General features: G+C 38.9%; 1 protein-coding gene across 1 annotated transcript in view; it reads left to right on the top strand.

The window, feature by feature from the left end:
• PDK3 (pyruvate dehydrogenase kinase 3) overlaps positions 1-26,858 on the top strand; it is a 53,045-nt gene that overhangs the window by 16,073 nt on the left and 10,114 nt on the right. Inside the window, exons 2-9 of the mRNA XM_059465891.1 lie at positions 1,050-1,191; positions 8,181-8,252; positions 15,813-15,997; positions 18,106-18,195; positions 21,444-21,521; positions 23,622-23,698; positions 24,911-25,012; positions 25,616-25,726. Coding sequence (XP_059321874.1) covers positions 1,050-1,191; positions 8,181-8,252; positions 15,813-15,997; positions 18,106-18,195; positions 21,444-21,521; positions 23,622-23,698; positions 24,911-25,012; positions 25,616-25,726 — 857 coding nt within the window. The remainder of the gene's footprint in view (positions 1-1,049; positions 1,192-8,180; positions 8,253-15,812; positions 15,998-18,105; positions 18,196-21,443; positions 21,522-23,621; positions 23,699-24,910; positions 25,013-25,615; positions 25,727-26,858) is intronic.

The raw sequence follows: 26,858 nt of genomic DNA on the forward strand, positions 1-26,858 counted from the left end.
TGAAAGCAGAATCCTGGCTGTTCATTACAAGTAAAGCACAGACTTTAAAAAAAAAAAAAATTACCTGGAATCTTTAGAGATTAGTTATGGTAGGACTTTCTCCACTTGTCAAAGGATGCAAAACACAAAAATCTGTGTTGAGTAAAGTCTGATTTTCCATCTTGGGCAAATGACTTAATATCTTGCTTTTAACTGTTTGCAGTATCCTTTAATCTTAAGCTAACTACTGTAGCTTAAGATTGCTCTTAGTCATATCAGTCTTTCAATTTGTATGGGATGGCTTCAGAGAATGAGTGCTGTTACCACTAGGTCTGCAGGAAGGTATTGTTATTTTGCTGGATCCATTTATTTGCTTTCTGACTGTATGGTTGGGATTTTTGTGTATGTTCTATTTTCAAAATATTAGCCTTGATAAAAATGTGTTTTAAAAGTGAAAGTTAAAGATAATCTTAGCTGAGGCCTTTCCAAATGAGAGTGCTGTGATAAGCTCTGGACTTTCCTTCCAGGTCTCTAGTGAGAATCTTACAGGGCAGTCCTAGGAGGGATGATGGCCTATGCTGGTCTCACCAGGTGCTGCTCAAATGTTAAAGTACTAAAGGCTGAAGAATTTGTGGCATGAAACATCAGCAAACTGTTGTAATTTTGTTTTGTCCTTTTGTTTGCACTCCTTACCCTCTCTTAGGTGTGCAGCATTTACTTTTTAAAGGCTCGCTTACATACTAAAGTTGTATTGATAAAAGCTAGTGTTTTGGGGTCTTATTTCCAGGTAATATCAAGTATTTGATATTTGATGAATTTTATTTATATGATGAGAGATTTTTGTTTATGGGAGAGAAAATGGGATGATGTGAATGGTGGAAGAATGTCAGACAAAAAGGGTTAAACTCTAGGAAGGTGAAAGTTTAGAATAGGTCTCATGAGTGAGAAGAAAGTGAGTACTGAAATTGCTTTAAAACTTCTTATTTTCACAAGTGGTTTTTTTTTAAAGCTCCTAACATTAGGAAGTCTAACATTTGATGTGCTACAATGTTTTTCCTTGCCTCTGCCAGGCCGTGACAATGCCTGCGAGAAGACCTCGTACATGTTCCTGCGGAAGGAGCTTCCTGTGCGACTGGCGAACACCATGAGGGAAGTCAATTTGCTGCCTGACAATTTACTCAACAGGCCTTCAGTTGGGCTGGTACAGAGCTGGTAAGTGTAAAAAACATTGGATTGGAAAGTTATTGTAAAACTAACACTGTTTGTATTGTTCTGCTTGCAACAGAGGGTCATTGAATTCTGAATCGGTCAGTTTTCTGCCTTGAATTGTTTATAGTGTGTCTTGTCAAATGAAGTTTCATTTTCTTCTAATGTTGAGTATATACCCTAATGTGGATCCTAGCTAAGGATTTGTAAGTTGGTAAAAACGTGCTGTTGTCTCCCAGGTAATTAAAATGAGTCCATAAGAGCAAGCTTTTTAAACATTCCGTACTGTATTGCACTCATGGCTTCTTGAAACAGCTGCTTTTTCTCCTTATTCTTCCTTTGCAAAAACACTGAGAGAAAGTTAAGACCTCATCTGTTTTTCTCACTGCTAAATCTTTAAAAACAACCTGGTGTTCGGTGGAAGTTATGGAATGGGTCAAAATCTGGTGTCATTCAGTAAACAACATTCTCCATTGTAATAATTAGCATGGATGTAAAGTGATTTCAAGCCCTGCCATCTTTTCCACAGTAATTAATTTCTAGCCTAATTGCATGTTTGGTGAGATTTAGAGACTGCTACCTTGGATGTATAAGCAAAAAAAAAAATCATTGTTCATGGGTTATTTATTGTTCATTTACCTGTTAATCTTTTCCAAACACTTTTTGTAAAAATATTTTTGCAGTATACAACAGAAGTCGCTTTGTGAGTAACAGCTTATTTAACAGTAAAAGCAGCTAATGTTGTAGGCTTGTGTTAAATTCAGTCATAGCCCTTGAGCCAAGAGCTTCTGTGCTGACTGTATGTTGACTGCTGGCTTGGGTCTCTTATTTATCAAGCTTCAGACTTAGAAAATATAAATTAGGATGTATGGAATTGAGTTTGTCTTTGCAAGGTAACAGTGGATGTCTTGATGACCACTTCAAGTACAGTGATGGAGTGCTTCAAGTGAGTGTAATGGTGAATGAAGGTGAATGAAGAAAAGGAAATAATTTTTCTGTAGTTACTGCAGCATAATATTTCTATTCCAAATGTCTGTGCTGCGCCTTGTCCTTCTGCCCTTCTGCCCTGCCTCTACAGAGCTAAGCAACATCTGGATCCTTCTGGCAAAGGAACTGAGTGGGTGTTCAGAGGGGAGGCCCCTTCAGAATTTTTGCTGAAGAGATTTGAGGACTTGTGATGATTTCTATGGCCACAATAGATAATTACTGATAAAAAAAAAAAGGAAAAAAAGCCCAAAACTCCAAATGAGAAAAAGCAGAATCATGTGTTATATGACAATGTGATTTGCACCATCACAGCTGCTGACCAGTATTTGTGTGTTGGACAGGCTAAAACACCAGACTGTGATGTGCTGAAGAAGTTGCAATGGACATCAAGCCCAGAGATGGAAGTTTGAAATCAAAGTGTTTTCAGTAATTTTCTTCTGATTGTGATCTATAGTTAACCAAGAGGTTTTGTGGGAAGGAGTGTCTTCATTGAGATTATGTGAGAATATTTTTATCATCTTATGTCAAAAATAATGAAAGTAATTGTAGCATTTTTCCCCTTGATTCTAGGTGTGGACTTCAAAGAGCTTAGTTCATATTTTTCTGTTCAGAGGTTTTAAATTGCTTAATTAAACATTTACCTGTAGTTTGTAAGTCCTGGTGATAACCCTTGGGAAAAATTTACTTTTAAATTTATCTTTTAAAAAGACCAAACCAAAGGTTTTATTAACTTCAGTGTGAATGACCTTGAGTGTTATGTAGCTCTGTTGATAACAGGTTTTGAAACACATTTATAGGTTCTTAACCTAAAGTTTAGAGATACTATCAGAGTGAGATTCCTGGATTTTATGTAGTAGAAGAAATAAATATAAATTTAGTTGTTCAGCTGTTTTATGAGCTTGTAAAATGAAAAAAAACTCTCTTCTTAATGCAGTTCAGAACTACTTCAAGAAAATCTTTTTTGAGGGTCAGATTTCATGATCCTTTGTTTTTGCTCTGCCATAGGTTCAGAAAGCTTGTCAGTTCATTAATAGGCAATCAAAAATCTATTGTACATTTGCCACAAGTTAGAAAAACATTTAATTCCTTACTCAATATATTTGATAATATTCAGTAATTTATCTAGTCACAAGCATGTTTGTTTCATTTTTGCTATGATTTTACACTAGAAAACCTATGTTTTTGTGTGCTTTTGGCGAGACTCCAAATTAGCTGGAGCTTTAACATTTGAGTTCCCAATCTATTCATTAATGCCAGCATGCCAAAAATTAATACAAAACGGTCCTAATCTTTAAGATGGGTTTTATTAGATTTTTAATTTAAAGTGGCGGCTCTGTAAATAGAGGAATAAGAAATCAGGCCTGCCTGCAGTGCAGCATGGATCCTTTCCCATCAATCCTCTCTGCTTCCAGCCATCAAACGTTCTGGGTTGCTCAGTTGTCTCACCCGTGAGGTTCCCTTGGGAGGCAGCCTGGTTTGCTGCTCCCTGCTGCAGGCAAGGCCTGTTCTCTCCCTCTCCCATCCATCTCCATGGCCATGCTGGAGGCACTTTGCTTCCTGTGCTTGGCTGCCAATCTGATTTTACAACTGATGGCTTGATTGCTCTTGGGAGAGGGGCTCTGTTGGTTTTTTCTCCTTCCTTTCTGGGCTCCTCAGCCTGATGTGTGCAGCACTGAGCAAGACCCCTCTCCTTCCTTTGTACTGCTCAGCTACTCTTTCCTGAATAAAGCTGGAATTACCCAGAGAGTGAACTCTGAACAAACCAAAAATAATAATTTTGCATTTCAGTAAAGGCAGAGCATCAGCTCTGTCCCAGTTTGAGGTCATAGCTTAATTTGTGTGTATCTTTTGCAAGGAGTAGGGAAGGAATAAAGTGACTCTAGACTGAAACACAGTTAATATGTTTTGGCTGTGCACTGCAGTGATTCCAAACAGCAGGCAGATCAACAATCAGCACCTTGTTTTCAGCTTCTAAAATCAATGGGCAGCTTGCTTGACCCAAAGAAGTGGGCTTGTTTTTGGCCAGCTTTGAGAGGGAACAATAGCTAAAGTGCAGGTAGGATATTGAATATAGAGCAGAATTGTTTAATTCTGGGTACGGTTACTAATGTGATGAGGGAAAATAGTTACAATAAAACCTTACAATGGATAAGGTTAGAGATTATAAAATATCAAAAGTAAGCATGAGGTTTGCAGACTATGATACTCAGTTATATGTAAAATTCTCTCCTTTTTTTAGCCCTGGACAAATTTCTCTTATTTTTTTCTAGTGCTTTTCCTTAGAAAATGCTATAAATTTCCATTCCTCTCTTGGGAAAGACCCATTAGAGAAATATATGCAGTTTAGGGATTAATAATTGGATTTTTTTCTATTTTCTACACTGAGACTATGTTAGCAAGATTGTGTTACCATGGAGATTTGTTTTATCGTTTCAGTGCTTTGGTATTAAAATGATTGTAAAGGAAAATCTTAGTGAAATACGCATCAGGAAAAAAGCAGAAGTATCTTGCATGATTTTTTTAAGAAAGGAAAACCCAGAGCTGACATTATGGGCCTTTGTAGTGCTTTCATGTATGAAATGTGCCATTCTAAAATTATTGCATTTGGCAGACTAACAAGAATTCAATCTACATAGCAGTAATTAACAGAATAACAAGGCAAAGGGGTGCTTGAAACCAAAGAGCTTGCCCAATGAATTGTAGTGGATTGTGATAAAAAATTAAACACCAGAAAGACAATATGTTTGAAGGGCATGGACTTTGATTTCTGCTTTTGATGACTCACCAAATATAGCAAAATAAACTGACATTCTCTTTTTCTCATATATGCTGAATTTTTTTTTTTAAGTTTGTATTCTCAATACTTGTATTGATATATTAATGATACAGTAATTCATGCATTATTCTGGTACTTTTTTGTTCTTTCTGGCTGGTAGTTGTATGTGAACTATGCTTAAACATCACAAGATCTTGCTTTGTTTTTTTGCTTTACAAATCCTGTAGTTACTGTCTTCATTTATCCCTCTCTGCACCTACAATTCAAATTCAAACAAAATGCAAGGAAGTAGATGGATTATATGAAAAGGGAATGACATTTTCACACACACTTTTACAGGAATGGACTGTATTGCTGGCTGCTCACCTTCCTCAGAATGTAATGGTGGTAGCGGTCATTAAGACCAGAGTTATGAATTTCCTTTTAAACATATTTTTTCTTAATTTCTAATTTTGAGCTTTTTGGGAGAGGGAGTGGGGGACTGAATTTTGTGTACAAACTGGAAGTCACACCTGTATAAAAGAAAAAGCTGTACAGCATTTGCACCTCTGAGTTTTTATTCAGAGACATAGGACATAAGGTATTACACACCCCAGACTGGGTGATGTACAGTGTGGCACTGAGCAGTGGGTTAGGGTTATTTGACAATAAATGACACTTTTCTAGCTTGGTTTAATCACGGGCTTGGAAGAAATTTGAGTGACTTGGGTTTGAAGTTCATCTTTTCTTTGAGCTAACTTGCTGGGTTCTGTGCTTTTGCTAATGAACTTGACTTCTAGAGTAGCATTTCCTTTACTTTAGAATCAGAAGGAGAGAACTATAAAGGAAAAGCATTGCCTGTTTCCCTAATTTCTCCAGTAATGGCAGGCAACCAGTCAAATCCACACAGTACAAAAATCAGGTGTCAGCTGCCTTCAGTACCAGCAGCCTTCATTGCTGTTTTATCCTTGTGTCTGCACAGGATTGCTGTGGTTTGACATTTATGGTAGGAGGTCTGTATTAAAAACAATCTTTGTGTTGCTTCCCAAGTGTGGTGAAGTTTCAGAACCAGGACTTTGATAGTATTGTACAATGACAGGTGGGGGTTGAAGAATGTGTACCTCTATGAGTGAGCATGATCATGATTTCATTGTTGCATGTGAATCAGCCAAATTCAGAGTGTGATGGTTGTGAACTGGTGACATTTCTTAGCAGCATAAAATAACATCTTTTAAAATAAGCATTACTAAAGGTGTGAGCTTCGTGCCCTTCTTGTGACAAATATTTGAGGGGTTTCTGTAATGGTTCCTGGTATTTGCAGGAGGGCACAGATGCACCGAGGGACAGGAGCTGCTGTTCCTGTGCTGACCATGGGGAAAATGTCAGTGTCCCTGAGGAATGTCACACTGACCTATGGCTGAAGCTTGAAATGGGGGTGGACCAAGTGGCATGTGGTTCTGGAGGGAGTCAGACAACAGTGCTGGCCCAAGCTTCACTGTAGCTTGAAGATGCAGGATGAAGTTTCACAGCCTTCTTAAGCTGGTCTTAACATAGAACTGCTACCAAAAGAGCTTATGCATAGGTCATTTTGTTGAGCTGACCTAATCTAGTGGGTAGCTGCTACTGAGAAGGGAAAGGCTTGGTTGTGTGTTTTGCTTTTCCCTTGTGTAGGCTCTGTGGTTACTTTTTCTCTCTTGTGTTAGCTTCAGCTGTTTAAACCTTTCAATTAGTTTTCATGTGCAAGAAAGGTTTGTTTGGTTTTTCTTCTGTCTATTTCACCTCTCCTGGGAGTTGGAGCTGTTGACACACACGTGATTACCATCTGATTAGTGTTGATGCTGTAGGTGGAGTGGCAGTGTTTACCTGTGACGGTGTTCACAGGGGTCTAGGGATGAGGGAAGAGATGACAATGTTGACTCCATGTTTCAGAAGGCTTGATTTATTATTTTATGATATATATTATATTAAAACTATATTAAAATAATAGAAGAAAGGATTTCATCAGAAGGCTAGCTAAGAACAGAATAGGAATGAATAAAAAAGGCTTGTGACAGAGACAGTCCAGACAGCTGGACTGTGATTGCCCATTAATTAGAAACAACCACATGAGACCAATCACAGATGCACCAGTTGCATTCCATAGCAGCAGATAATCAATGTTTACATTTTGTTCCTGAGGCCTCTCAGCTTCTCAGGAGAAAAAAATTCCTAAAGAAAGGATTTTTCACAAAATATGTCTGTGACACTTAACCAGGAGTGAAGGGAGGGTAATGTACAAACCCTGCCTTTTATGTGTGTGATTGATTCCTTGTGTGGTTTACTCAGGAAACAGGTCCTGGTTCTGTGGTCCCTAAAGCTCCATGTGAGCTGAATGTGTCTGAATGTGCTCCAGGGGCGGTGGCTGGTGCTGAGCACAGAGCTGTGTGTGAGTGGCACATTTGTACTGGTGGTGCCCGTGTCCTACAGAGCAGGCTGGCCACGTTCATCTTGAGGCCTTCTGCTTTGGGTCCTGTGTGGTACCTGCGGGGCTCTGAGCCTCAGTTAATCTCCTGTGAACCCAAGGTCTGAGCAGGAGAGAGCTGTGTTGGGTAAGAGGGGTTTTTGTGAAACCAAGGATTGTGTCACACAGAGGAGCAGTGGGAGTGTGTGAAGGGTGTGCTCCCCTGGAGAGCCCTGGTAAGACCAGCTTGGTGCAGTCCTGTTATTGTGCCTTTTGGGGAGTGTTCCTCTGAGCTTGCTTTTGAAAGAAAACTTGGATTGCTCTCTGAGGAATATGGGAGAAAACTAACATCAGTATAGAGTAGATGAGTGGAAAAATCAAAATACAGGGGCAAACTACCTGAAATTACACATGTACCTGTGGAGAGATTTTGCTCCTGTTAACTCCAGTTTCATTTACATAGCAATTTTCCTGAATTGCAAACTGTAAGGTCATAAGTAATACTTTTTCACTTAATATATTGTAGTTGCTTTCTTTCCCTTTGTTGCAGCATCCCACTTACTTTTAATCTTTAAAGAGAACTGTGTACTGTGCATCTGTTACTTTTACGTGACCCTGTAGTCTTAGAACTAAAGAAATTCAAAAGTATTTGATGTTTAATTATCTTTTTTATGTATTTTATGTATTTTTATGAAATTAAAAAGTATTTTATGTTTATTTCTCTTTTTATAATTTTTGCTTATTTCAGGTACATGCAGAGTATTTTATGTTTAAGTATTTTAATTCTCTTTCTATAATTTTCACTTATTTCAGGTACATGCAGAGTTTCCTTGAGCTTTTAGAATATGAAAATAAAAGTCCTGAGGATCCTCATGTTCTGGATGAGTGAGTAACTTATTTTTCCTAACAGTTCATTTTCAGATAATCTGTCTGAAATACCAAGTGGTTTTGTACTCTAGGAAAACAGTTACCTTAATTGTAAGTTAGAATGTGTATTGCAAAAGCTAAAATTGTAATCTAGAGTAGAATGTAGGTATCTTAAGTGCTTTTGAACAGTATATTTTGTAGTTATGCAGATTGGTAGTTTAAGAAATGGCATGAAATGCTTCCTTCAAGACTGTATTGAGAAAACAACATGGATAGGAGACTATACTTTCATATCAGATACTTAAGAGTAAAATGTCATTTTAGTATACATTGAGCTTAGTGCTCTATTGTAAATAAAGTATGTTAATACATGAATGGTTTGAGATTCTTTTCAGTTTGAAAGCATTCTGATGTGTCAGTCATTGTTTTTATCTAAAAGCTTTTTCAATGGACTTCAATTAGTGTTGTTCACCTACCTCACTGAGTAACATTACTTGAAAAGAAAGGAAAACTTAGCCAATTTTCTTTATCAACAAAATAACATTGAAATTGCCATTAGAATGTTTCCTTGAAGTGTGTATGCATAAAACAGAGAAGAACCCCTCATATGAGAACAGCAGGTGAAACATGCATCAGAGACTTGAAAACAAAACAACTAAAACACAAATACACACACACTCATACAGACACTTGTCCATTACTAGGGTCTGTAGTTACCCTGTACCTATAGCAGTCAGCTTTGTTTCAGGATATTACTTCTTGCAGGGGTTTTGTTCCATTAATTAACTTTCTTAGGGTAGTTTGTCTTCTGGATTTCTTTTTAAGCTCTGAAATCCTTCATGATCAAGCAGTGCTTTAAAGAGAGTTTCATCAAATGCCTTGCTCTGTTTGTGCACCATGCAGCCTGTGTTGTGCAAAAATGGTGTTTTACCTTCAGCAAACTTCATATACATACATTGTGTTGTTACACTAGGTTAAATAAGGGCTTTGGGAGGTGCTGCATTTCAAATGTTGTGCACTTTTGGTTGTGAGCATGTTACCTGAGATCTTGACACTTCAGCTTTTGTGTTTCAACCAGTACATGTAGAAGAAGCTCAGGTGCAGGAATACAAAGTTCCCTGCATGGCAGAGCTGTAGAAGGAGCTGTATGGATTAAAGACTGGCTGAATTGTAGTGCTATTGAACAAGGGGAAAGTAACCATTTACTCAGAGTGAGTACCATTTACTCATTCTGGATACTGCCTCTTAAGAAATTAAAACACTCATGGGCAGTACTGATGTGAAAGGCACAAGATTTAGAGACTTGGATAGTTCCACCTCTGAATGATGCTGAAGGCATTTGTCTAGGCTGGCAAAAACAGATACTGGAGACGCTGGAAGTCTGCATGTGCCAAGAAGTAAGGTCACTGTAATAAGGAATAATGGGTTGCTCTAAGTGAAGAACTGGAGAATTAAAAAAATGTCTGGTTTTTATTAAAGTTGAGAATGTGTGCAGGGCAAAAAGTAAAGATTGTAATATTAATGAGAACAGATTGAAGGCTGTAGAGCATCCATTTTAAAAGCTTTTATAAATAGATTAGATAGATTTAGTGACATTCTAGGTGTGCTTATTCTGTAGAGGATAAATCAAATCAGTTTTTCAACCACCTCTAGCTGTCACATTTTGTGATTCTGTATTTACATCATCAGCATGTTTGCTGATGACACAGGAATTTCTGTTTGTGACTAGTTTATCAGCAGGCTTTCCTTTATGGGGTTAAGTTACCAAAACTTAGGTGTCTGTTGCCCTTTGAGATGGCATAAGCTGTCCTAAACACCTGAGTGAGCTTGGCAAATGTAACACAGGTCCTTTTAATCCTGTCATGTCCAGGATGTGTGGGCTGAGGTTGTGGTTTTGTAACTTCTGAAACCATCTTTCAGTATTTAGGTAGCTGAATTTCAGCTTTTTATGAACTTCAGAGGTTCAAGGTAGATCACAGTATAATAAATAAAGGCTGATGAGTAGTTCTCTTGGAGATCTAGTTGAGAGTCTCATAATTAACACATCAATTATCTGATTCTACCATATGGATATGGCAGTCCTGATACTGTTTCATGGCAACTGCAAATATTGTTTGCAATGCTCTAAATGAGTATGAGAACAAATATCTCATAATGAAGCAAATATCAATATCATTCAGGATAATTCTTATAATAATCATTCAGGATTAGCTGTTTGTTAAAAGCTTTGAAATCTTGCACTTATTGTATGCTGTGTAATTAAGTACATAAAATAATATGCATGGAATTTATTGCTACCTGTTGAGGTGAAGTTCAGCTAGGGTCTTTGACAGTAAGACCTGTCTTCTGTACCACATCTGACCTTTGAAAAGACATTAAAACTGTATTATCTGATTAAAAAGCAGATTTGTTCTTTTTGGCAGTATTGGATAGACTAAGATTAGACAGTCAGATTTACTTTCCTGCTCTGGGATGTCATTTATTCCTAAGTTACTGAAGCCTATGCCATTTAATTGCATATTGAGCTGTAATTAGACTTTTAAAATATTCTTTACAAACTGTGTCTTTCAAAAATACTCTTAACTATGTCCATATTTATCTTATGATTATACAGATAAATCTAACAAATTTCTCAACTCCTGTGTCAGTATTCCATGTTGCTGCTACCTAGCCATATCCTAATTTCATGTCTTGTGGTCAGAAGCCCATCAGTATGGTCAGAAAGTATCAGGAATGCTGCTTTTCACTGGGGAAAATCCCCACATTTCTGAGTTAATTTAAGTTTGCATAGAAGTTTTCTGTTCTCTTCTGATTGCATATATCATTACATATGGAATTGGAGCCTTTATCTAGGACATTTAAGTCCTAGAAGACACTTTAAGTGTCTTTAGGGATGCATAAATAGGAATAGTTCTTTTCTTTAACCAGATTGATTGGCTTAAAGAAAAACCTGGCAGATGATAAGGTATGTCTGGTCCTTTGGACCAAAGCCCCTTTTGCAGGCAGTAGCTGTGGGGAATCTGAGTACCAAGAGCAGCCTGTGAGGGCTTGGAGCAGCTCCATCTCTTGGCTCCTTTCCACTGTCCTGTTCCTGTGTGGAACAGGCTCTAGAACAGCACATTTTACATGTTAATGTTACAGGGTATATGGCCTATAGTACAGAAGACCCAGCCTTGCATCCTTTGGTCACTGAATGCCCATCCTTGTCCAAGGATATCAGGTGATTTAGGCATTTCATGATGGCCCCCATCCCTTCTCCCTTAACTGGTGTCACAGGATGATGAGAATCTTGCCTGGGTGGAAGTGCCTTTGTTCCAGTGCCATCCCAGCAGCTTCTGTTTGGAGCTGAACATCATCCATGCCTGTCCACCTCAGACACTCAAAAACATGAAGAATAACAGGGCAGTTGATTTTTAGAAATTTAAGAGTGCCTTGTTGGACTTTCTGTCAGCTGAGGTGAACATTTCTCTTCTGGCTAATCAGGGTAACAGTAGCAGAGGAGAGAAGGGGAGCTAAACTGATCATTCAAGGAGGTTGGATATCCACAGATGTGCTCTATCAATGTTGGCAGTAGTTCTTCAATTACTGCTTTCTAAAATGGTGCAATGCTTTTATCAGTTGAACAGAAAACTGTCCCCTGATTATTTGTGGTTTTATCACTGCTTGTCTGGATAGCCTGCTGTGGTGTTCTGAGTTTGGGCTCTCTTTCTGGGGAAACCATTTTCTGTATTAATGTTGTGGTACTATAGATGTCATCCATGTACTGGCACAGCTGTGTGTGAGGCCACACAGTGAGTGAACTGGGAAATGGATGTAGTGGAAGAGTAGCCCACTGAGCTCTGTGCTCCCTAAAATGTTGGTGTGGCCAGCAAAGGCAGCAGTGCCCCTGCAGTGGAGAGGGTGAGAGGTTATAGGAGTTGGTGCAGAGACTAAACTAAAGCTGATTGTCAGAGCGGCCCAACTCCTCTCTGCTCCTAGTGTATGAATTGGGATGTAGATGGATGTGCATGAGTTTTATCTTTTTGTGAATGCTGGACAAAATCCTTTGAAGAGATTTTTTTCCATTAGCATTGTTCTAATGAAGCATTTCACAAGTGTTTCAGTTTCTCTGTTGCCTTCTGTTGGTTAGCAAACCTTATGAAGCCCCAGTGCAGCATTGCCACATTGCTGTCACTGTCAGTAGTATGGGCATTTGTAAAATGGTAGGTTACTTTTACCTTTTTGATAACACAGATATCTTTTTTAGCTGTAGAAGGGTCAGGTGGAAGTTTTTCTGCAGTCCTGCCAAACAGTGTGATAACAGGAGCCCTAAGATAAGGTGTCCACGCTTGGTGAAGAGTGCAGGCCAGCAGAAGTGTTGGGAATTTCCCAAGATGTCACTGTCCAGTAAACACACAGGTTTAAGCTGTGTTTCAAAAATTGAAGGGTTTGTAAAACACACTGTTCACATGTGCTCTCAAAGGACATTAAGTGCAGCCTCTACACCCCCGAGTTTGCTGGTTTTTCTCTTTGTGGCCCTCTCAGGGGAGGGTGTGTGGGGAGTGTCCTGGAGCTGGCAGCCACTGCGGCCCTCAGCTGCCAGCGTGTCTGAGATAACGTGCACAAGGAACTTGGTAAACAAGAACCTTCCTCTCTGCAGAGTTGCAGTTAAAATAGTGGCTCTGTAAGCAGTTTGAGCTAAGTAAATATTGGAGTACATCTGATTAAGGAGGTGCCGTTTTGTTACTTTTAGGTAAAGTGAAATGCTGCTTTAATTAGTTTTGAACTTTGGAAGTAAATAGACTTTCTAGTAGAGAAATCTTTCAGAGTGTGAACTTTTACCTCTTTCTTGTCATACTCAGCTGCCAGTTAGCACTGATTCAAAAAAGAGCAGCCACTGAGAAAAACCTCAGACCATTGCATTTGTTGCATTTAAAAGGATTTTTACTCTACTCATCACTTTTGTGTTTTTCATGTTTCAGGTAATATTATCCATAAAACACTAAAAAAATCCCTTTATTTTCATATTGACTTTCTTATGCTTGTTTTCTTGTACTGTAGTGATGGATCAAAACAGTATAATATATATAGGTTATTAGGAAGTTAATTAATGAATGCCACAACAGAAGCTATTTCTTGTATTTGCAGAATTTTTTAGCCTTCATTTAACACCTGTGGTAATGCTTTAAGTATTCTTTTGTTAAGGCAGAAACCACTGAAGCTCACTGAACTAAAGTAGCTTCTGATTAATAATTTCTCATTTGTTGAACCAACTGCATTATTTATTCTTTGTGGTTTTGAAAATACACAGATTTGTGGTCAGAAAATGTAATTGGTAAAAAAATTTCAGAGCTGTTCTGGAGTATTCCTAATTAATCCCATAAACAGTTTAAAATTCCTTGATACAGTGTCCCACAGTTTGAGTACAGTAAAAGCTTTGTGGCCTTTGGGAGTGTAGCAGGTAGAGGGACTGTAAGGAATGAGTGTTAAGGTTAAGGAGGTGTATTCTGATTTCTGCTCTGCCACTTTGAGATTTGCCTGTATTCCTCTTGTGTTTGTTCCTTTAAAAACATCTGCTTAGTAGAAACATGAGTGAACTCATTTATCTTGGAAGATGGACCAGGAACTCTCATATCAGTGCAATAATCAGGCATTCCTTTTTTATATATTTTGTTTTATGCTGACTAAGCTTCAGCTATGATTTTGCTGGTCTGCAGCAGATAAACCTAAGCCCTTTGCCCTTTGGCATGCTCTGTGCATTGAAGCACTTTTGTAGTGGGATATCAGCGAACAATTTGCCCTCTTGGCATCAGGTATATATTTTGGATAGTGGAGGTATTTAAAAACAAATAGCAGAGCAAACAACAGTCAGGAGAGAGTGTTGTCAGTTGTGTTTCAGATGTGACTGTAAACATTGCTTCCAGCTCTGCTCTTTGCTAGGGCCTTGTTGCTCAGAAACAGAGCAGCAGCACAAGTACAGCAGGCACCAGGCTCTGACATCCCCTCTCAGAGGTAACACATCCCACAGAGCCAGGACTCAATAAACACATAAAGTCTATAAACCTTTTAAGCATTCAATGTTCTAAACTGCCCAGTCAGCAAGACTGGTAAGTAAGAGAACAGTCATTCTGTACTGTGATAGTATTTGGAATGGAGATTTAGGCAGATAAAACTTCCTCTTTTTTATGCAACAGAGTAGTGTTGAAAGAGTGCTGAACTGTTTGTTAACACACAGGCAAAAATTGCTTGCTAGACTTAGGATCAGGAAAAAACTAGTAAAAAGGGATCCTACATTCCTTTGCAGGTGGCAGTGTAGGGTGGGAGAAATTATTTTAAAAGTGTATCACTTGTTAAAAATGGTATAAAAAATTACTGTCTTGACTAAGTGGTGCTGAAAAGGAAGAAAAGATCTTACATGTGGTGACCAATAACTGGTCCTTTTTACTTTTTGTGGTCTTTGTTCTTTCCCTTGCTCATTTGCAGGGGGATTGGACTAGATGACCTTTCAATGATTTCTGTTATTCTTTCATTAGCAGGTGTATAGTCTACTTTTGATAAAAATAAAATACATTTATTTTCAGTATTTGTTATAAATCTACAAAGAATGTTCTATTGATTTTTTTTTTTTTTTTTGAAAGCTGTACTCTCTGTAGAGTTGCAGATGCAGGCATAGTTTAAGAAGCGTTCCAGCTCTGCTTTCTTTGGAAAGCTGCATTTCACCGTTTGTACTTTCTATAACAGCATTATATAAACACTGTGGTGTTAACATTAATTTAGTATTGGAGAATGCAGCAGAATTAAGTAGTACTGCTTTTCCATGTTTCCTCTTTAGAAAGCTCTTAATAACTGATATTTCCTGTATGTATGGGTTTGCATGTGGGGGCAAAAAGGATGAGCACATTGAAGATCACAGGTGTTGAGCAGCCTTGGCAGGAGAAGCAGAAATCCTGCGAGCTGTTTCAAAGGAGATGCTTGTTAAAAGCAATGGGAGTGTTCTCTAAAAGCTGCCGGGCTCCGGACGAGAGCTCCGTTGTATTCGCTCTGCCATCCAGTGGTGGCAGAGGAAACTGAACAGGACTCACACAATTACCTGTCCTGAGATTCTAACTTAGCCCAGGAGATGCCAGGTGAAGGAAATGCATTCAGAATTCACTGCATGGGTTGAGGCGTTGGGAAGAAAACACACATTTTTCTAAGGAAATAATAAAGGGTGGTCAGGTTTTTTTTTTCCCTGAGTTTCCTTTCCAGTCTCTCAGCTACTGTTAGGAGTTGCAGGGCATGAGAGTTATGGTAGTGCATATGATTGTGATGAAGGAGAATCTTTTGCTATCCATCAATGTTGAAGAGAGATTAAATTAATTTCAATGAATATTTGTGGGAGAAATAACTTATTTGGGGCTCTAAATGCTTCACAGTCTTGTGAGTGAGAGGGTGAGCAAATACTTCTTTTTAAATAGGCTTGTTTAGGTACTATATTTTTGTATTTTCCCTCTCATATTTGTTACTAACTGGGAGGCATAGTAAACAGATAATATGGTTATGCTGTTGTTGAGTTTAATTATATTTCTAACAATCTATTTCTAATTTTGTTTCCTCCAGCTTTTTAGATGTTTTAATTAAAGTCAGGAACAGACACAATGACGTGGTTCCAACCATGGCACAAGGGGTGATTGAGTACAAGGAAAAGTATGGCTTTGATCCATTTGTTAGCAGTAACATCCAGTATTTCCTAGATAGATTCTACACCAACCGCATCTCTTTCCGTATGCTTATTAACCAGCACAGTAAGTAATTGCTTTTCTCTTCCTTGGAAACTCAGTTATTGCTTGTAAACCTGAAGATGAAGCTTTGTTTTGTATTTTTTTTTTCCTTACTCATGACTATTTTGTGCTAATTGTGGCAAAAGAGATACTGGCAGCTGGTTACTGGCAGTTTGGTACTTTGCAATGATCAGAAATGAATCCAAAACACCAGTGTGCTTTCTTTTAGAGCTGTCAGTCTTTGTTAGTGTGGCTGTTGCTTTTTAGTCTCACTGGCTGAGATGGCTTGTGAAGTGATCCATAAAGTATTTTTAGGGAGTAGTAGAGTAGCTGTATCTTCCTGCTCACAAAGCTTTCAACATAGTTTGTAGAGCTCATTTATTTCATAATAAAATGCAAAGATGCCATACATTTTTAATAGGTTAAGTACTATACATCCTGTTTTTTCCAGCAAGTTATCTAGACTTTCTTGCCTTCTAAAGAGGGTTGAGTATTTCTAACTGAAGTGTTAAATTATATCTTGTCTTCCCTTACTTCCTATTTCTTATTTATGGATAAATACTGGAATTAGCCATCCTTTGTCAACAGATTCTGTTTCATTTGTTGTTACTAATAAACTCACTTTTTTTATATTCATATTACAGAGTGAAGGGAGTTACTTGCACAGCTCCTATTAACCAGCATGTGCAACCATGCAGAAAGTGATCTGTGTAAAGTTAAGGACAGTCTTCTGATCTGCTTTAGTGTGTCTTGTGCCTTTTAGCTCTAGAGCTTCATTCTCTGCTCAGTGTTTTGCTTTTCTGAGCTCTTAGAAATTGTTGTATGCTGCAGACAATGCAGATGCTGGAGTATGAGGTGTTTTACTATAAGTTGTGTGTCTTTCCAGTAACCTTTCATGTGACTAACAAATGCCTTGCTGTGTGTGTAGAGATAACTTGGATGTGGCAAAGCATAGAAAATGAGATAAATGTACAGCTTTTTCTTTGCTTGCACCTGGGCAGAGGAGTGACAGACATAAAACCAAGTAAAAAGGTTTTCAAAGAAGAATCCTAGCAATAGAGTACAAACATTGTCTTAATATAATTCTTGGTCTGAGTGCTACTGTATTTTGCAGTAATCCCAAAATATTAAATTTGATTCATTGAACTGAACTAGCTTTTCCTACGGATCCTCCTCTTTAACTGGTTGGAGCTTAAAACTGCTTGTAGATGCTTGAAGTTTAGTTAACCTTGTATAATGTCTGTGTGTTAGCAGTGTTAGTGCTCTGTCTGTGATGGCAAATACTCATCTTGAAGCACTGAAGAAAAAGATAATTGGAAAGCAGAATGCAAATCCAGGTTTTTGCATGGTTTGCATTTCTGTTCCCAAATTCCTGGCAGACTGTTTGTTTCCTGCAGAACTGTTCTGCAGGACACAGAGCCTGGGTGTGAGCTTGCTGTGCCCAGGGTAGAAAAGCTTTCAGAGCTAGACTTCTGCTCACCTCATGCTGCACCTGCTTCACGTCAGACCTCACCAACTTGCTAAAATGGCAGAACATCACTCCTGAAATAAAGTACAAAACCTTTCTACTTCTTTGGGAGTTGTCTTTAAACTCTTGGTGAAGGGTCTGGTGAGTAGCAGACCCTTGTACAGAGAGGGAGTGGGGATCATACTGCCGAGATCCAGGGAGTGGAGTGAGGGAGACCTCTGTGCCAGCTGTGAGCTTGCAGCTTAGGTGGGTGTAAAAGGCTTCTGATTGATGCCTTACAGTTCCACAGCCCTTTGTACTGTAATGTTTTCATTGTTGTGAGTGCTTCTGTTCTGACATACCAGTATGGATGGAGTGTTTTACATTTTAATTTTATCTAATTTTTTATAATCTGCTTTGAAATGCAGGTTTTCACCTTAACCCTCCCACATCATGAATTCTGTTTTAACTAGTCTTGACTGTAAAAACTGAAAATAAAAAAAAAGGGAGGGAAGATGAGAAATTAGACCAGTTGTCTTCTTAAGCGAGGATTCTGGCAATTTGCTGGAGTATCTTTTTACAAAATGATGCAATATCCAGTAAATCTCAGATGCCATCAGATTCCAACTTTCTGGCCTGCATCAAGGGTAATAAATAATTTACTACCATTTCTTTTTTGTTTTAGCACTTCTGTTTGGTGGAGATATTAATCCTGCTCATCCCAAGCATATTGGAAGTATTGATCCTAATTGTGATGTGGCAGAGGTGGTTAAAGGTAAGATGAAGTTAAGATTAATTAGATTAAAAAAGATGAAGATAATCCCCTAATTTAAAATATTCAGAAATATTTTGTTGAGATAAAAGAAACTGAAGGTGATTTAAATCCATTTCTTCTTTTCTTATTTTATTAAATGAAAGTTCTCCTCCCAATAAACCTCTGGGCTTATTGAGACTTTCTAATGTCTTCGTTATTGAGAGGAGAGAAGCTTTTGGTTTATTAACAGAACTAAGAACACTATTTGATTTTTAATAGCTTTAATCTGTGCTTTGAAATATCAGATGAAGTGTCTAAATGTTTTGTTAAACTTTAGATGTTTTCTTCCTGAAATACTTTGAAGCAGGTTCCCAGGTACTGCTCTTGTATCACGTTCTGGTATTACAGAAAGCTAAGAGTAAGTGAAATTTCAATTTTGCTTAGTTAGGCCTTTTAGTAAAATGTCCTCAGGTGTGCAGATATCCCAGTGAAACTCCACATTGCTCTGTCACCTGGTCACACAGAGCCTGTTCTGTCTCCTGCAGAGGACATGGATGTGATGGCTGTACCTGACTGAGCTGGCACAGTCACACTGCAGCTCCTGTTTGCTCTGGGTTGTGAATGTTTACCTGCTCTCAGAATGTTAGCAGGGAGGCATGAGGCAATGCCTCCTGCTTCAGGAACATCTCCATGGAGGGTTCACACTCTGGGTGTGTCTGTTTGCAAATGCAGGTCCTGCTGTAGGAGAGAATTCCAGGGTCTGTCCTTTGCTGCTGTTTGTGCAGCTGCAAAGGGGGGCAGAATGTGTTTTTCCTCTTCACTTTCTCTCAGCCTTTGGTGAAGTGAGAGGGAAACCTTTCTTATCTCAAAGTCTGACCTGCATGATAGTTCACTTTGTAATGCTTTTTACAGCTCTTACAGCTTTTTTCTACCCCTTCTTAGCTCCTAAGATGGCCTTTTTCATCAGTTTTTTTCTTTTGATTGACCTTATTGTACTTTGGCCTCAGCACTTTATATGTTACAGCCATGTTGTTTATTTAGCTTTGCCTTCTAATAGCAATATTTGAATCAATTTTGATCATCAGATTCACAGTTGCTGCCTTTGACAGGGGAGTGCACAGTGTCAGAAGGTGCTAAGTCCAGTTTTCAAACAAGTAGCTGAAATAGATCATCCACAACACTGACCAGTGTCCAGTGTTGCCTTTCAGAGAAACCAAATGGCCTTAAAGACAGGGGCTGTATAGTCCTGTCAAGGTGATTGAGGCCTTTTCTGTGTAGAATTGGTGGAAGGATTAATTTATGCTCTGTATGCTGTGCTAGTTCCCAAATGTCCTGGTTCACAGGCAGCATTCTGAGCAGTATATCAGTTAAAATGTTGCTTTTGGTACTGTGTGTTGCAGTTACAAGCCCTGTATGCCTTTCACACAATGTAGAAATGATTTAAACAGTCACATCTTGCTTCAAGCAGCTGCACCAAGTGCTGTGTCTGTGCTGCCTGAGGTGGCTCTGTCTTGCTGACTGTCCTGCAGTGAGACTTTTGAGCTGACAGTGAATTTAGAGCTTTTTCTGGAGCCACTCACAGGAATTTAGATTTAGATCTCTCACTGCTATTGCTACTTAATCTCCACCCACATCATGAAGCATGCTTTGAACTTCACAGTCTCTTCAGTCATAGGACTCTGCCAGAGAGCTGGCTTTTAGAGGAAGATGAAATGTTAGACTGCACTTAAGTGTTTGACCCAGATTTGCTAAGAAAAGAATGAGAAATCTTTAAAATACAGAATTACAGAATGGGTCAGGTTGGAAGGGAGCACAGCAAATCCTGTGGTCCAACCTCCCTCCCTGCTCAAGCAGGGCCATCCCAGAGCACAAGGCACAGGATTGTACCCAGGTGGTTCTTGAACATCTCCAGTGAAGGAGATTCCAAACTCTCTCTGGGCAATCTGTGCCAGTGCTTGTTCCCTGCAGAAGGAGGAAATTCTTCCTCATGTTCAGGTGGAACTTCCTGTGCATCAATTTCTGCCTCTGGTCCTATTGCTCAGCATCACAGAAAAGAGCCTCCAAAAGGCTCCATCCTCTTGGCAGCTCCCCTGCAGATACTTTTAAACAGTGATGGGCTTCCCTCAGTTGTCTCTTCTCAAGGCTGAGCAGGCCCAGCTCCCTCAGACTTTCCTCATAAAAGAGATGTTCCAGTCTCTTCATCCTTGTTTCCCTTCACTGGACCTGCTCCAGAAATCTCTGTCTTGTGCTGAGGAGCCCAGAGCTGGACCCAGCCCTGCAGACAGGCCTCACTGGGCTGGGTGGAGGGGCAGGATCACCTCCCTGCCCTGCTGTCCCTAATGCACCCCAGGATCCCCTTGGCCCTCTCGGCCCCAGGGCACTGCTGGCTCATGGACAGCTCATTGTCCATGGGACCCCAGGCCCTTCTCTGCAGAGCTGCTTTCCAGCAGGGCACCCCCAGCCTGTGCTGCTGCCTGGGCTGGTCCTTCCCCAGTGCAGGGCCCTGCATTTGCCTTGTCTGAATCCCAGACCATTCCTCTGCCTCTCTCTCCAGCCTGTCAGGCCCTTCTGAAGGGCTGCCCAGCTCTGGGGGTATTGGCCACTCCTGCCAGCTCTGGGTCTGCAGGGAGCTCACTGAGGAGGCCTCTGCCCCTTCCTGCAAGACACTGATGGATAAGTTAAACAATATTGCCTGCTATTGAACCTTAGGGGGCACCTCTAGTGACAAAGGGTAATTTACACTTTCTGCCTGTGTTTCAACAATACATAAAGCCTGACTTGGCTTTGGGGGTGTCATTTTTGGTTCAGTGGGAAGAAATGAAGAATCTTCTCCAACTTTTCTCCAAGAGACCTTGAAAATTAAGTACTGTAAATAGTATTTTGTTTGGAGAATCTGAATTTGTGGCTGTAATGTCATCCTTTTTTATTTTAGATGGAAAGAACAAGTATTAAACTGTGATTAGGAAATAAAAAATAAGTAGATTTTATGGTCAGCCTAAGATTGCATCCTTCTGGTTTTAAAGCCCTGAACAAAGAAGAAAAATGGCTTCTCTCCAGTACTGTGCTTTTCTTTGTAGAGCTTTAGATAGAGTTTTCCCTTTCCTGACAACTGGGCTATGAGTGTAGAGAGAAAAAGGGATTAGATTTCAGCTTCATCCTTGCAAACTGGTGCTCAAAGTGAGTGTTCTGTTTGTGGTCCTTCACAGGGAGGGTGGACACTGCTGGTCACTAGATTTTGATAAATCAGTGTTTGTTCTGTTGTTTTGTAGATGCTTATGAAACAGCTAAGATGTTATGTGAACAGTACTATACAGTGGCACCTGATCTGGAAGTTGAAGAATTCAATGGTAATTATGAAATTAATTTAACTGATGTGTGTAAGAAAATGCATTTCTGGTATCTGTGATTCTTAGTTTTGTTATTTAATTGTAAGTTATAATTTGAGCTATGCAGTTACTTTTGTTCTAATGTGTCTATGTGGGCACCTGTACTGTAGTTTATCATCATGATGTGCACTTCTTTGTGCTGAAAGCAGAGCTTTATCTGCTAAATTCACTACCACTTTAAAGAAAATAAACCAAGACTCCTCATAACTGAGAAGTAAACATGCCTGCCTTCTCATCTTCTAGCAGAGCTGAAACTTGTTTTATTCTGAAATGTGCTTATAAACCCATGAATTCCACTGGCACTCTCAACACAGTAGTGAGCCTTTCTGTGTAAGATGGCAAAATTGGGAATTTTATTAGGTAGTCTGTGCTTCAAATCCTATCATAAACCTCTCACATGGAAATCTGTTTCAAGTTGATTGCAGAAATGATAATTGGATGACACCAAACTGATGAGACAGGCTGGGTCAGCATATTGGCTGCTTTTTGTTCATTATTTTATTGACAAAAGGTTTTTTTTTTTTATTTAAAAAAATTTCCTGACTGATCCTCTCCCAGATTTTGGACAGCAGCCAAACATAAGACTGAGATGGTTCCAAACTTCAGCAGAAGAATTACAAAAGTCTCAGAAATAGGTAACACTCAGTGGGAGAGTGTGATACTTGGAATGTGTGTTGCTCACAGTACCACTGAGCAGTGTAGAAATATTTCCCTACACAGTGTCAGCAGTGATGCATTGCCACCCATCTCTCCCAAAAACAAAGGACCCAACCTTCCCCTTTTAAACTGAGTGATTCTACAGATAAAAGTACTGAGTGTTGCAGCAGAGGAATCAATCAATGCAAAATTCATCTGAAGGCATAAGTAAAAAGATCCAGCAGTAGAGAAAGCAAGCTGCTGGAGCTAAAAAAAAAAAAAGTGAATAAAGAATTACGTGTTTCCTTTAAATCAGCTTCTTATCAATATGAGGAAAGCAGCTTTGCAAATTACCTTGCAAGAGCAACAATGACTCATTTTCTATCTCTGTGCCTCAGACAAGTGTGAGTCAGTTTGCCTTGGTTTCAGTGAAGCATAAGGGAATGGGAGTATGGACAGACAAAAATAACAATAAAATATCAAGTTGCCTTGCAGAGTATTGTTTTGGTCTTCTCCTTTTCCTAGGAGTTTTCATTACCATGTTTCTTAAAATAATGGCTGGGATTGTTACCAGCCCTCAGTGCCAAAAGGAATGAAGTTGACTCCAGTCATGTTCTTTGTGCATATTTAAATCTTCCTGGAATTTATGAAGCAGACAGTTTGAGACTTCCCTTCAGTCTGAACTGCTGCTCAGTCTGACTCTCTGTAACTGCATAATTTAATGCCAGTAGATACTTGAATGTTCAGGGATGACTTCATCTTCAGCCCCAAAAGTGGAATGTATTAAATGCAGCTGTATTATTTCTTGCCCAGTCAATCAATGAGCACTCTGGCATTCAGACCTGTGCCAAGCCATACCCCTCTGTTGGAACACTCACAGTGGGACAGCAGTGGACAGACAGTTCAGGGATGGTTTGGAATATGGAAACTGAGATATTGTTTGAAGTATAATTGAAAATTTTTGTGAATACTTTTATTTTGTGTGTTTTAATGAAGGGAAAACATGTAGTTGATTTTAAAATATTCAAACAGTGGGTTTTTCTTTACGAATCTTTCTGTGCAGCAAATATTGTGCTTAAATAGTATGTGAGCATGTGAAAGTTTCCTACTTAAGTAGGAATGTTTTCTTGGTTAGTGTACATTGTTGTAGGAAACCAACTATTGCTTAGTGAAGTTTTGTATATAAACAAGGTCTGCTGACTGGATGGATTTGAAGATCATAATAATAATGTGTTCTTTCAGGTGATAGCAGTGACTAAAATTTATGGTTTTACTTCATGGAACTAATTTTGCCCTGGGAAAAGTAGAACATGCTTACATACTTGTCTGTGCCTACATGTTTGTGTTATTCTGGTAAACAGCAATGCTACAAAATACTGTTCTGAAGAAACATTATTTGATGTTTTTATTTCTCTTTTTTTTTAGCTAAAGCTCCAAACAAGCCTATTCAAGTAGTCTATGTACCTTCTCATTTGTTTCATATGTTATTTGAATTATTCAAGGTAGGTTGCACTTGCTAATATTTGGGGGGGGGGGGTTGTGACCCTGTTACTGTTGAAATTGTGATTCCTTTCAGTTACAGCTCTTAAGTATTATTTCAGTTTTCCTTTTTTAAACTTATTCTTAAGTTTCAAACACTGTTCAGTTGTTTAAAAGCCAGACTTAAACCTCTCTCTTATGACCCTGTGTACTTAAAAACTGCCTGGTTTCCCACTTCTCCTGTTGTGCTTTTGTAGCTTTTTTGATTAACTTAGAACACTCATGACAGTCTGGGTTTGCAGTGATGGAATATTCATAACATTGCAATTTTTATGAGCTTGCTTCTTTATTGCATATTTGAGGACTAGGATCAGTGATCCCAACCTATTTGAGGTTAGGATCACTGTCTTTATTGTGAAAACAGGCCCTGTATCTTTATATAGTGTAGGTGACATGCTTTGTTCTGGTTTTATGTTTTCTGAATAATTGGAACAAGAGTGCAAATGGAACATGTGAGAGCTGCTATATCATTTGAAAGAAGAGAGGAGGTCTCTAGGTGGTGCAGCTGAGCACCAGAAATCGAGAGGAAAACTTGTATTTGGCCAGAAACTTCTTCCAAGTACTGTTTTTTGGGGTTTGATTTCTGAAATTTGTAAACTCTGTTCATTGAAGTCTTCTCCCATTTTGTCATTTGTAACATTAGTTTTGGAGCACAACAGATGAGAATTTGTACAGTACACGTGAGTATGTTTTTGGTCCAAGTTGTGAAACAGGCTGAAGCCAGTAAGTTGTAGCTGTAAGAACTGAGACTGGCACTGGAAACTCTTAACATGAAGTCAGATTGACAGATGGTAATTTGCACATGACCCAGGCTGAGAAAATCAAAACTAGCCTTCTGTGGTGAATGTCACTGTTGGTGTGGTGATGATGGAGGTGAGGATGTTCTCATCCTGTGGATATATTTACTTGATTTCACACAGGACCAAAAAAAAAAAAAAAGTCTTGCTTTCTTTTTTCTGACTTTATCAAATAAATAAAAGGTATGTATAATAAGTTGTAATGTAAAAATTTAACTGGGCAATTCATTGAATTTGTGTTAAATACAGGCTTTTCTATCTTCTACACAACTGTAGGACAGAGTAGATGCTACTAAATAAGTTCAAGTTCTAACCTGTCAGAAAAACCTTATATGTTAAAGTTGGAATCAAAGAGACTGTGTTTTCTTTTATCTTCAGAATTCAATGAGAGCCACAGTGGAATTGCATGAAGGTAAGAAAGAAGCCTATCCATCGATCAAAACCTTAGTCACTTTGGGGAAAGAAGATCTGTCTATTAAGGTAAATGCCTATAAACAATACACATTGCAAACCTGCTAGGTTTAGAGTAGAATGACTTTTAATTTGAAAAAGCAAATTCATTATTGTATCATCTGCTTCATATTCATGAGAACAGAATGTTTTCAGTTGGGAGGGACCTACAAGGAGCATCTTGTCCAACTGCCTGACCACTTCAGGGCTCACCAGTAGCCAAAGCACATTTCTTAGGGGCAGTGTCAAGTGCATCGTGGTCACTGACAGACCTGGGCCATTGGCCATCTCTCCAGGAAATCTGTTCTGCTTTTTCACTGCCTTTCCCAAACAGAAATGCTTCCTGATGTCCACTCTAAACCGCCCCTGATTGCAGCTTTGAACTGTTCCCACATGTCCCATCACTGGATCCAGGGAGATGGGATCAGCACCTCCCTGCCAGTTCCCCTCCTCAGGAAGCTGTAGACAATGGCAAGGTCACTCCCAGCCTGCTTTTCTCCAAACCAGACAGCCCCAAAGTTCCTAACTGCTCCTCTAGTTAATTTCTAAAGTAATTTAGATAATGCTTTCTTGATGTTTTGTGGATTTTTTTCAGAACCTAATGTTTAAAACTCTTCAATTTTCATTCCTCAGATAAGTGACAAAGGTGGAGGTGTACCTCTAAGAAAAATAGACAGATTGTTTAACTACATGTACTCAACAGCACCCAGGCCCAGTCTGGAGCCCTCGAGGGCTGTGCCTTTGGTAAGCAATTGCAATATGTATTTAAATGTCCCTTTGCAATACTCTGATTTTACAGTACAGCAATATGTATTTAAATGTCCCTTTACAATACTCTGATTGGCCTTTGCTGCAGTCTGCTGGATCAGGTTTTCCATTGAGGAAGGAAATGCTTTATCATTAGCAAATCTTTCCAGGTAGAACAGGAGAAAATGAATTCTGTTATCATCACTTAGTCTATGGAATAGAAAATTACTTTGCTTTGTCTTGATATTACATTCTTGGAAACAAGCATTAAAAATCTGCACAAGCACAGTGTTTTCACAGGTTAATGGGCAGGATCATTAGTGCTATATTACTGAGCAGGTGAATGACCTAATGACTTCCTCTTTGATGTATAAATTACTCTTAATCTAAGTTCCCTATCATAAATTGATTAAAAAGCTGGGCCACACTGCTCAGCACTTGAGAAGCACCTTCTGGCAATGCACAAGCTTATACTGAAGCTTGAAGATCATTTTTGTTGAAGTTATGGACTTAAACACATAAAAAAAATTCCAAATCCTGCATATGGTATATGAACATATTTGGTATATTCCTATTTAATTGGAAATATCTTCTGTGATACTCCTTTCTCATATGCACCAAGGCCATATTTCAAATGTAAAAATACTTCCCCATAGTTTCTTTTAGGCAGGGAAATGATTTCAGTGGTGAGTGTGTAGATCCTTCTAGCAAGCATGATTTAAAAAATATTAAAATACTATTTCTAAATTGTTTTATTAAATTGCATGTTGGCTCATTGTGATAAAAATTGTAAAGCTGCTGTTCCACTTGACTGGTTTCAGTAAGTGGATTAATAGAGGTACTGTATTTTGCCTCTTCTCATGTCTGTGGCTGCTGATGCAATCCTTTCTCTCCAAGCCTGTTGAGGAGTTGATTCTCTAAGAAATTTCCTTTCCTTGCTTAGGAGCATTCTCATCTAGCATGTTCCTAATTAGTTGGGTTTTTTCTCCCCTGCTGATTTTTCTGTGCTTCAAGTGCCTTCAGATGGATAATGGGGCAGGGTATGGAATCATTAAGAATGATTATTAAGATCATTAAGAATGGAAGTGACCTCTCAGGATCGAGTCCAACCTTTGACCAGGCACCACCA

Source organism: Ammospiza nelsoni, chromosome 2 (assembly GCF_027579445.1).
Source record: "Ammospiza nelsoni isolate bAmmNel1 chromosome 2, bAmmNel1.pri, whole genome shotgun sequence".
Classification (NCBI taxonomy): Eukaryota; Metazoa; Chordata; class Aves; order Passeriformes; family Passerellidae; genus Ammospiza; species Ammospiza nelsoni.